General features: G+C 36.3%; 1 protein-coding gene across 1 annotated transcript; it reads left to right on the forward strand.

Annotated features, from left to right (window-relative positions):
- Positions 1–11,087: 11,087 nt before the first annotated feature.
- On the forward strand, positions 11,088–12,617 carry LOC143594008 (glucan endo-1,3-beta-glucosidase 11-like). The gene is made up of 2 exons (XM_077073442.1): positions 11,088–12,310; positions 12,417–12,617. The coding sequence occupies exons 1-2, from the start codon at positions 11,156–11,158 to the stop codon at positions 12,483–12,485; spliced, it is 1,224 nt and encodes a 407-aa protein (XP_076929557.1). The 5' UTR covers positions 11,088–11,155; the 3' UTR covers positions 12,486–12,617.

Consider the following 12,617-nt stretch of genomic DNA (forward strand, 5'->3'; position numbering starts at 1 on the left):
GATAATAAATAAATTAATTAGATATTATCGTTTTATAATTTCATGATAGTAACCTTGTGAGCTGTGACAATCAGTTCACACCCGTGCATTTCCGCCGTAGGTTGGGGTGTGACACACCATTTTGTTGTGGTGTCCGTACGACGCTGTACTGACGGAGCACCCCCCCCCCTTCTGAGCAGAAATGATTCAATGATGCATTCTTGAATTCCGTTCCATTATCACAACGAATTCTCTTCAGCTTTAAATTTCGTTGGTTCTTCATGAGCATTACAAACTTCTTGATTAAATCTGCAGTTTCACTCCTATTTGACAAGAAAACCATCCAAGTAAAACGTGAGTAGTCATCAGTAATAACAAGACAATAAGAGCTACGAGAAAGACTCAAGACATGGACTGGTCCAAAAAGATCCTTATGAAGCAGTTGAAAAACTGATGAGATAGTATTGACCAACTTCGGCTTATGAGTTTTTCGATGATGTTTACTCAAAGCACAAGCCACACACTTTTCAATAGTTACAAAATCCTTAATGGGTAAACCACGTACCAAATCATTTTTAGCAAGACGATTAAGGTTTTTAGAATTTGCATGACCAAGACGACGATGCCATGGCATGGCGTTATGTTCTGACACTTTTGAAAACAAACATGTTATTTCATCAGGAACATTTTTGTTCATGTCGATCACATAAGCATTATCTTTTCGTTGTGATCGAACAAGAATCCAGTCTTCTGGTATAATTATACCATGTTTCAAAATCAGACACTCTTTCTTACTAAAATGAGTTGAAAACTCTTTGTCACAAATTTGTGACACGCTCAACAAAACTGTGCTTCAATTCTGGAACAAAATTAACATTTTCAAATTTAAAACACCGTTACTTACAGTACCCTTCTGAGTGATCTTTCCTTTCTCTTCTCCCACAAAAGACACATACCCACCATTAAATGTTTGAATGTCGTGTAGTTGGGTAATGTACCCTGTCATGTGCCTGGAACAGCCACTATCAACATACCAAGGTCTGATGATATTCCTCCATAGCTGTCCCTGCACAAAGCGCGGGATTAGTTAGATTTTGGTACCCAGTCTATAGTTACACTGGGTGACCCTGACTCATCTAAGGTTGTCACGGTTGCCATGACATATCCTTTTGATCATCAAACGTTTGACTCGCAGACTCTTTTACCGGAGACTTAAGCAACCATTTATGCCTACCATTGTAAGATTTGACATTATAAGTACGAATGGTTGACTTCGTCTCTGATGTTTTTGGGTTAGAAAGACATAATTTTTTCTTCTCAACCTGTTTCGGTTTAGAATGTGCGTTCCGTTTTGAAACCGACGCGGCTTTTCTAACCCTATTCCGAAACATGTCAGGCTTGTTCTGATGAGAACTAAACCTGCCAGATTTGTTTCGGTTCCAATCATCGTCAGAGAAATTAGCCTGACTGTGCCTGAATTTTTGCATGTACGAATTGTGATGCACGTAGGGCATATTTCTCTGATAAAATCCATAATAGGTAACATATTGACGATGTGGACAATTTCTAGCAATATGACCAGGAGTGCCACAATTAAAACAAGTTTGACGTTTTATAAAAAATACATTTTGGGCACCTCCTCGTCTGGACTGGTTGTGTGGACCAGTTTGTTTAAAATTGTGAGGACCATTTTTAACATCCTTGAGCTTATCACCTTGTTTGTCATTTTAGCATCACTCTTTGACAAATTTAAGTGGTGTGTATTTGTTGGAATTTTTTGAATTTTTAATCTTATTAGAAACCATATTATTAGAATTCAAAGTTTCAACAGAATCAACCACACAAAAATCTTTGCTCTTTAAAACAGAGCCCACACAAACAGTCGGAATAACATAATTCAAAACAGGAAGTTTTAAAGAAACATCAGAAACAATGTCATTATCAAATTCGAAACAAAGGTCGTCTTCCTCATTAGTCCATTCATTCACAATTACTTTTTCTGCACATGAAGTAGACACGTTAGAATCGTTCACTCCTGAAGTAGACGCACTTGAGTTTACCGAGTCAGCTTCACCAGATTTTACTTGTTTGTCATATTTCATGTCTTTTACCTTTTCTTCCTGTTATCTTGTAATAGGAGTACTGACATAATTGTGGTTGTAAGACGGGGGAATTTGGCTATATCTTATGCCCTCATCTTCATTTTCCTTCCTCCACAATTGATTTTCAATCATAGAATTAACTACTTTACTGGAACCCTTGAATTTTTTAAAATCTAGTTCAGCCCTTTCAAATTTATTAGTTAGATTTGAAATCTCTAACTTGGAGACTTCCAGTTTAGCAGTTAGTTCAGCAATTTCTTGTTTGGCATCAAATAAGTGACAACATTTTATATTAAGTTTAGACTTAAGTTTTGAAAAATCCTTTTGAGTTGCGTCTATCTTATCAAGAAACCCTTTTTCATTTTTCTTAAGTTTGAAATTTTCAGATTTTATTCTTTCCATGTCTCTAAATAAGTTATTATTATGGAGCTTATATAACTCTATCTTATCAACACAATCTAAAGAACATGGTTGAAAAATTACCTCAGATGAATTTGGAGAAGTGAACGCCATATATGCGAATTGAAGTTCCTCGATCTTCTCCTCAGTAGCATTTTCTTCTCCAGTGTCTTCAACATTTGTGAAGTTTGCGGTCTGATTTCCAATGTTGAGCGGAGCCATCTGACCCTCCCAAGAAAATTGTTGAGCAACCAATCCCCTTTCACCGTTTCCTGAACTACCTCCAGCTTCACCTCTAGCATTTTCCACTGGAACTAGTGCCCTTTCCGTGTTACCATCCTTTGTTGGGTTAGTACATTCACGAGCAAAATGACCCGGCTCGTGACAGTTGTAGAATCTCAGAGTATCTTTGTTAAAACCTACCTTTTGATTATTAGGCATATTCCAATTGTTTCTACATGTCCTCTTAGTGAACTTCTTGGCCCGAAATACTGTCATGGCGATTTGCCAAGAAATATCCATCTCTTCAACATCATCGGGATGGATCTGATCAAGTTCAGCACCAACCACAGGTTGAACCAAGTCTCCAGCTAAAAATGCATTATAACAATTCATGAATCCAGCCGCTGGAGCTATATTCTCCTGAGTCTCTTTTGGAATGGAAGGAATCTGACTGGAGTTCTGACTGTAAGTTACCCCTGAGGATGAAGCTTTTCCATTTTCAGCTGAAGATTGAACAGACTTAGTGAAGAATACTGGAGCTGGTTGGGTTGGGATGGAAGATGGTTGGCCTTGAGTGGATGTGAACATTTGAATGTTCCCCTGAGGTGGTTGTTGAGCAGCATTGAACAATGAGAAACTATCTTGAGAGATGAGGGCGTTGTTGGAAGCAACGTTGTATCCAACAGCACTGTAGTAGTTTGCATGATTTATTGCATGTTGCTTGTCGTCCATATCACATGCCTGATAGAGGCCATCATTTCAGAGAGAGACATTCTGTTGAGATCTTTATTCTTTTAGATAACAGCCACATTCATATCCCAACTCTTTGGCAATGAGTTCACCAACTTGTTGTTTATCTCAGAAGTTGCTAGATAGATACGTGCTGATCTCATTTCAGTCACCAATGCTACGAACCTTTGAAGTTGAGTTTCCAACGTTTCCCCCAGAACATGATTAAACATGTTGAACTTTTGTCGCAGCAAGTCTTGGCGACTCCTTTTCATATCTTCATTTCCCTCATACACCTCAATCAACGCCTCCCACAACTCTTTAGCAGGTTGAAGTTCTCTGAAGCCAAGGGCAATCTCAGGTGAGAGTGCCATGGTTAGAGTATAAAGAGCCTTTTCATCTTCCTCCACTTTAGCAAAGTCATCATCGTCATACAATGCAACGGGCTTGACACCTCAGTTGAGTTATCCCTTTGATAAGTGATTCTTTGAGGCCTCCTAACAATACTTCTCCAAACTTTGGCATCTTTCATCTTAACATATTTCTCAAAACAAAATTTCCATTCACTAAACCCCTCATGGGACAAGAGACGGGGTATACGAGTGGTGGTCCCCATGATGGAGTTGAGTTTTGATGAAGAGAAGTGTTGGTGGAATTATTGTTAACAGTTAACTAATCCATTTTAAATTTGTTCAAGTAAATTTAGTCCAAATAATCTTATAGTCCAAGTACCAGGCCCAAATCAAGCCAATCAGGCCAAAAACAATTTGCAGATCTGTTTACCGAAAACATGATGTTGACCGAGAACAAAGTATCTGACCGAGAACTATGAATCTTGACCGAGATCTTTGACAAGATAACAGAGAACCAGATTGACCGAGAACAATTGTTGGCAGAAAACAAATATTAATCGAGAACCTTTGTTTTTCACAAACACTAAGATTTGGCCGAAAACTGGTTACAGCCGAAAACAAGAAGTAACCGAGAACTGGTTGTAGCCGAGAACCCTTGATCTTGGCCGAGAACCAATGTTATGGAGAACCAACTGTAGCCGAGAACACTGATTTTCAACAAAGGTAAATCTGTAGCGTAACAAACTTCCGAGAAAAATGGGATTTTGGTTTGTTTCCAAACCAAAACCAATCTTTTCCCAAAATTAACTCTCCTTCCTCTCCGATCACTTGTTCACCGAAAAACGAGCAAACCACCAATAAATCGACATCTTGAATCCTTGATATCATAATAACGAGCCTGAATAGGTCTAAGGCTCTGTACCAATTGCAAGTCCTGAATCTGGATCACTAAAATTATGATATCAACAAACTAAGTATTGGTGCGGAATTCCAATACTGGGTGATTCAAGAACACAAAGGAACACAAACAAGTAACACAATAGTTGCTTCAAAACACACGTATTATTATACGCCGGGTGCTTAAGCACGATGATTACAAACACGTCTAGTAAAGCACTTAGACGGCAAAACAAACAAGTGAATCAACAAAACTAAACCTTATACAATACGTAAGATATATAGGGAAACAAGACACGAGCCCAACAATAACCAAAAGCCCACCGAGATCCCAAGGGATCTCGGTTTACAAACGCGGCCCAAACACACATAGACTAAGTACAAACCAAATCAATCTAATCTAGGCCCAACAAAAGATGTTCTTTTGTCTTTTTGTGCTTAATTTAATTTTATTTATTTTAATTGTTGTTTTAAAAAAAAGAGTGTTTTGTTGATTTTTCTTTATCAACAATTATAAAAATTATAACGAAACCATGTAAATAAACGATATATACATACACACAACCATTACAACAAGTTTGTACAAATAATACAAAAAATCTATCTTAATGGCAGTGTCACGAATGTCATCGGTGCTATTAAACCTACATCTGAATCCCGGTCTATCTTCGTCCTCGCGGCCGCGCCTGACACCCGGTGTGCTCGCTTCATGGTCAAAACGTGGTGGTGGTTTTTTGTGTTTTTTATCGTCACATAATCCTAAGATTTAAGCATCGCCTGTTAAGCACGCTAGTGACGCTGCCATTTAGATATATTTCTACATTTTGTTATTATTTGTACAAATTTGTTGTAATGGTTGTGTGTGTATATATATCGTTTATTTACGTTGTGTCGCTATAATTTTTATAAATATTGATAAAGAAAATCAAAATTTTTTTTAATAAAACAACAAAATAAAAAACAATAATCAAAATAAATAAAATTAAATTAAAACTAAAATATACATTAAATATAAAAAGACAAAAAAAACACGTCTTTTTAAAAAACATATATATCACATATAGAGCTATAAGTCACTGTTAGATAAGAGATAAAAACACACGACTTTTTAGAAAACACCTATAAGTCACATATAAACCTCTAAATGTTTGGTGTGGTTAGAAAAGCTCAATTGAAAAGGTTGTTTTACCCCATTTAATGTTGAAAAGATATTGGAGTTAACGAATTTGACGATAATGCTAAAAAGTTAGCATGCTATCTTTTTTCATTTTATTATTATTTTGAATATTTTTTTTCTTAATGATGGTTTTTTTAGTTGAAATGTTTCATCTAATGTTAAAAAGATTTTAAAATAGATTGTTTTACCCCTCGTTTAACGATAAAGAGATAACAGAGTTAAGGAAATTGACGATAATCATGAAACCTTAAGGTCCCAGGTGAAAAAAAAATTGAACAAGACATGCATAAGTGGCCAAAATTTAAGGATGAGAATGATACTTTTACCCTGAAAACAATTTTATTTGATTTTGTGTTTAAAACTTCAGGTCTCGGGTTGTGAGATAAACTATGGGCTGCTAAACGTCTGTTATAGGCCCAAATGCGTATGACGTTGTTGATGCAAGCACAAAATTGGGACGAATATAATAGGAGTGATAGAAACCGATTCGAGATGGTTAATCTTTCAATAGACTCGTAGAGTGGGTTAGGCTTCAAGAACAAAAGAGAAGAAGAGATACCAAACTTGAAACAACTTTCTTATTATTTTTATTCTTAAAACGATTACAATTTTTAGAAAAAGAAAACACATAAAATAGGAAAAGATAAACAATAAAGAAACCAAGTTATAATATGATAAGGAAACTAAATAATAGATATACTTAAATAATATATTCAACTTAATTAATATAATATATCGTATCAATTCCCTGCCCCTTCAAAACGTTCTTGTCCTCAAGAACGGAAAGTGTTTTCCATGGCGGTCGCCATTCAAGTCGGACTACCTTAAGCGGGGCGGTCTCGACCGCTAGCCATGGCGGTTGCCACTCGCATTTCGTGGTTGCGTCTCCATCCGGGTAATTTGCATCTTCCAGTTGAAAGGCTACACTTTTGCTCATCGCCACTATCAATGGTCTATCTAATTTGGTTATTGAAAAAAGCAATCCATCAAATTCGTAAATTTGATATGGGCATATGTTTTGTATGCGTATTCCATATGATACAATTTCCTTGAAAGCTACATACTGAGGTGGCGTGGTTATCACATGGCCGAAACTAGTGGTGCCCATGACACCTTTTGCATCAATGTTTGAATTTATATTAGGAGATCCAACGATGATTAAAGGTTGTTTTTGGAGTATAGATAGATCATTATCAACTTTGGAAGGGGCTAGCATTGGGGTGTTTGGTGGTGGAAGCTGATATTGGGTTGTAAGGACTGGTTTTGGGTCGGTTATCATCGAGGAGGTGCCGGAAATTTTGTTGAGGGCGGTGGTAAGGTTTGCGGTTATTTGGTTCATGGTGGTAGTTAGAGAGTCAAACTGAAACTTGGCTTGGATGGCGTTTGATTCTTGTTGGATCAATAGCCGATCGATTTTGTCGACCAAGGCCATGATCATGTCTTCACGCGACAAAGGACGCATGAGGAAGATTGATGAAACCACCAAATTGATAGAGACCGATTTGAGATGGTCAATCTCCCGATAGACCCGTAGAGTGGGTTAGGCTCCAAGAACAAAAGAGAAGAAAAGATACCAAACTTGAAAGAATTTTCTTATTATTTTTATTCTTAAAACGATTACAATTTTTAAAAAAAGAAAACACATAAAATAGGAAAAGATAAACAATAAAAAAACTTAGTTATAATATGATAAAGAAACTAAATAATAGATTTACGTAAAAAAAAATTAAACTTAATTAATATAATATATCGTATCAAGGAGTCAGCCTAAGGTGTTGTAGGCTCAAATTTGGGATACAATAAGAGAATTGGGATAAAATTAGGGTTATTCATGAGCCGAGCCGAACCGAGAGAAGGCTTGCTCGTTGTTTAGCTCGTTTTAAACCAAACCGAAAGGCTGAATTTCGAACCGAGCGAAAACCGAAACGAGCCAAAATCGAATCGAGCATTTTTCAATAGAATATCGAGCGATTTCGAGTACTATTTATTTCTTTTTCACTTTAAAATTATAAATAAGAAACAAATTTAAAGGTTGTAAATAAATATATTTTATAAATAAATTAGTAGTTTTTAGACAAACGTGTACTAGATTGTAAATTTTTATTAAAAATTAGTTTGAAGTGAGATATAATGATCATGTAAACAAACTTCTATTATTCTACAAACTTGAAACGAACAAATAAAACTATAAAATTGACGGAATATGAATAATTTAAAGAGAGAAAAATAATTGTAAGCTTATATTTATGTGTTTTGTCTATATATTTATATATTTGTTCATATATAATTATATATAAATAAATTAAAAATATTCGAGCCGAACTGAACCGAACCGAGCAGACCTTTGCTCGTTGCTTGGCTCGTTTACAACCCGAACCGAGCAAAGCGGCTCGTTTTCAATCGAGCGAAAAAATGAGAGAACATTTTCTGAGCAATTTTCGAGCGAGCCGCGAGCGAGTTCGAGCGACGAACGGTTTGAACGACCATAGATAGAATAAGAGTTCAAAATTGATACAGCCTAAACTTTATTTTCAGGCAAAACTAAGACCCATATTCAACCTGAACCGCCCAATCTGAATAACCCAAGACCAACCCTATCTATGGCCACACTCTAATTGTCCATCCATTTCAAACATGTACGATTTCCTCTGTTTCGGTCTCAGTTAGGTCTAGTCTTAACATGACACACAACCTTGATAAATACAATATCTGAGTTGTTAGAAATTTGAATTTTTTGAAAGTATATAACAATTAGAAGTGTACTTGTATTTAAATTTCAAGTCTATTTTCGAGTTGAGTTTAAAATTGAGTTACAAGTAATGGGCATATTTAAGATAATACTTAATCATTTAAGACTATATATAGGTATACCTCGCTACCTTTAGCACCCGATGAGTTATGTGAGACGTATACCTAACGAGCACATGACAACATTAAAATTCAAGTATTTAACTTGATTTTCAAAGCCTGCATGTACCCTTCCTTACCTTTAGACGTGAAGTTAGAAAACCCTAAACCCTTTCAATGACATCAAGTTAGAAAACCCTAAACCTTAAAAGATATATAATTAAAAGGCTAAAAGTTTTACACCTAAGTTTGAAAGAGCAAAACTATTGATGGTGCATTTTAATGTATTTAATATTTATATAAATGTTACCTGTTTTTTTCATTTGATGCAACCAATTTTTGTTTGTCATGTCATTTCTGACGAGTGGGTAAAAGAAAGTGTTTTAATGTTTAATATTATGTGTTTTAATTGTATAAATATATCAAACACAAGTACTTTGATTGGTTTTAGTATTGCAGGTGCCTGGAACTTAAATGTATCAATTTGGAGCTTTAAAGATGATAAGGAATCGAGTTATGCCTAAAAGGAAGAAACCGGGGGAGGGGGTCGGAATGGCGAAACCGGGGGAGGTGGGGTCGGAATGGCGATCGAACATCAACAAAATGAAAAATGGTGAATCTGGTGATGCCTCCACCATAGTTTACGCTCGAGTCTGGGTAAACTACAATGTAATGCCACCGTAAAACAGATTCACCTCACTGTTAGGTCAGGACCACCATAAGATACAGTGGCCCTATCGTAGCTTAAGATGGACTTACGCACAAATTCATTTTTGATGATTTCTTCCATATTTAAGCCGGGTTTTAACCCCCAAGTCGATATATTTTCATTCCACAACCATCTTGGACGATTTTGGAGCAATCATTAATAAACTTAACACCTTCCTATCATTCATTTCTCCATGATTTCATCTTTCCAATCCATAATCAAGCTACTCAAAATGCAGAGGCAAAGCTAAACTTTTCGTGACTACTTTAGATGTAGGGTTTTTTGTATGAACTGATGATTTTGTGATTTTTATCTTATGTGTAGATTAAGCTTTCGTTTAATTAAGCCTTTATGTTTATTTGAATTAATCAAACAATTGTTTTTCTGGGATTTTTTTTATTATCAGTCAGTTGGTTTATGTTCAACAAGTAGGGTTAAGTTGTTAGTGTCATTGAACCGGTTACCTTTGATCATTAATTCTAGAGGAGTTTTATACTAATAAACTTGTAATTAAGTAGACTAAGTTCAATTGTGTCAATTAGACTAAGTTCAATTGTGTCAATTCGTTGTATTAGTTTCTGTGAATCATCACAATCAAACTATTGTGTCTAGTAATTATTAATCAATTTAAAGTAACTAATCATGTCTATGTGATTATCCATTGATAGAATTTATAATTGATTCAGTTCATTGCATTACCTGAAGTTGAAATGTGGTCACCTTTTCTCATATTGATTTTACAAGTTATAACTAAATTGTTTTATAAAGAGTTTACACATTCAAATCTTTTGAACTGCTTGGCATCCTATGTCCGCTTTAGATCAAGTAAAACATGAGTTTGAACTGCACTTTCCATTGATTTCGTGCGGATACAACCTTACTAACCAATATTAGTTATAAGTATTCACTCTTTCTAAATACTTGTTTTTTATTAGAGCACGACATCTACATCAATTTCATACTTCAAGGTTTAGTAACCATGAAAACCCATTATTAGTAAAATCACAATGCCTTAGAAACATATTATGCTAACGAATGGAGTCAAGGTAAAACGCAATTTACGCCATACCGATAATTTTATTACCATAATATCTTGTTTTAAATTAGCAAAGAAAATGACAAAAGGAATTTGATTGTAAAGGACTAAAGGGCGTCCATGTGAATCTTTCTATATTTTCTTGCTGAATAAGTTAACCCTAATGGGGCATAATTTGATGGAAATAGGTCACAAAATCATGATGGAATTTTAAATTTTAAATTTTGTGATATACTTAATTTTTAATTTTAGATTCTTTCATTGAAAATATCTTTACTAATTTTATATTATATAATCTAATAAATAAATAAATAATCAATGTATTTGTGAGAGTGATATGATTATAACACCTTATAAAAAAGTGGTATAAATATAGATTATATTCATAAAATCATTATGTATTTAAGAGTTGAATTGAGAATCATAACCGTTATTATAATCACTTTCAAATCGACCAATTTACAGACACAACGGACTACAACACTTTCATATAGCATATTCAATTATTCAAATAATCAAATAATCAAGTGTCCATGTTTTTTAAGTAATTGAGGTTTAAGTGGAAAATAATAATAATAATATTATTATTATTATTATTATTATTATAAAAGAAAATGGTAAAAGCAAGGCTGGAAAATCCATACCAGTGCTTGGATCACTTTCTTCAGTCGGTGTCACTAAAGCTTATCTTCAACTCACCACCACATGGACACTCATCACCACTACCACCACCACCTCCTCCACATCGCCGCCGTGCTCCTCCTCTTTCCGGCGACCTCGTCAATCGGAGTGAACTACGGTCAAATCGCCAACAACCTCCCTTCACCAGACAAAGCAGTCTCCTTAGTCAAATCCATCGGCGCCACCAAAGTCAAACTCTACGACGCCAACCCCACCATCCTCAAATCCTTCGCCAACTCCGGCATCGAGTTCACCGTCGGAATCGGCAACGAGTACTTGTCCAGCCTCCAAGACCTATCCGCTGCCACCACCTGGATCCAATGCAACGTCAAACCCTACCTCCCTGCTACCAAAATCACCTCCATCGCCATCGGCAACGAGGTCCTGACGTCTAACGACACCTCACTCGCCGGATGCTTACTTCCGGCGATGCAGAGCATCCACACTGCCTTAATCAACTTCAAACTAGACAAACAAGTAACCGTCACCACCTCGCATTCACTCGCCGTGCTTGAAACCTCATATCCGCCGTCCGCCGGTGCCTTCCGCTCAGATCTCAACGGCAACATGCCTCAGATTCTCGATTTCCTTGCCAAAACATGCTCGCCGTTTCTGATTAACGCCTATCCGTTCTTCGCCTACGAGCGGAACTCCAACGACGTGTCGTTGGACTACGTTCTGTTTCAACCTAACGCCGGAATCATCGATTCCGGCAACACTTTCCACTACGACAACATGTTATTCGCTCAGATTGACGCCGTACACGCAGCGCTTGACAAATTAGGGCACAAGGAGCTGCCGATTCAGATATCGGAAACCGGATGGCCGTCGAAAGGAGACGGTGATGAGATCGGTGCGTTGAAGGAGAATGCGAAGAAGTATAATGGAAATCTGTTGAAGATTGTGAAACGGAATAACGGAACGCCTGCGATGCCGAATTATGATTTGAATATATTCGTTTTCGCGCTGTTTAATGAGAATTTGAAGCCCGGACCGACCTCCGAAAGGAATTATGGTTTGTTTAAGCCGGATGGTACTCCGGCTTATGACCTAGGGTTTGGAGGTAGTTCGGGTGGAGGTAGTTCGGGCGGTCATAATAGCTCTGGAACGTTTTCGCCACCGTTAATGTTCCCGCCGCAGACTCCAGGCGTCGATGGGTATATGCCAATTGCGTCTGCGGTACGTTTGTTAACGACTAAATGTCACACTATACATGTTTTCGTGTTAGTTATTAAATTATTTAAAAATTGAAGCATGATGGTGTTAACTACTATTTGTTTTGCAGGGAAGATTTAATATCAGAATCATTAGCACAATATTGTTGTCGACGGTGGGGTGGATTGCATTGTTGTGAAAAGTTTTTAGTTAATTATTTGTTTATTGTACAATCAGCATCATTGAAATAAAGAGGAGGAAGAGTCAGTAGAACATGTATTTAATATGATTGTAATGTAATATAATATATTAATTAATGGTATATTAGCAT

This window comes from Bidens hawaiensis, unplaced genomic scaffold (assembly GCF_021521415.1).
Source record: "Bidens hawaiensis isolate Kalapana, Puna unplaced genomic scaffold, B.hawaiensis_p1.1 tig00042996_1, whole genome shotgun sequence".
Lineage (NCBI taxonomy): Eukaryota > Viridiplantae > Streptophyta > Magnoliopsida > Asterales > Asteraceae > Bidens > Bidens hawaiensis.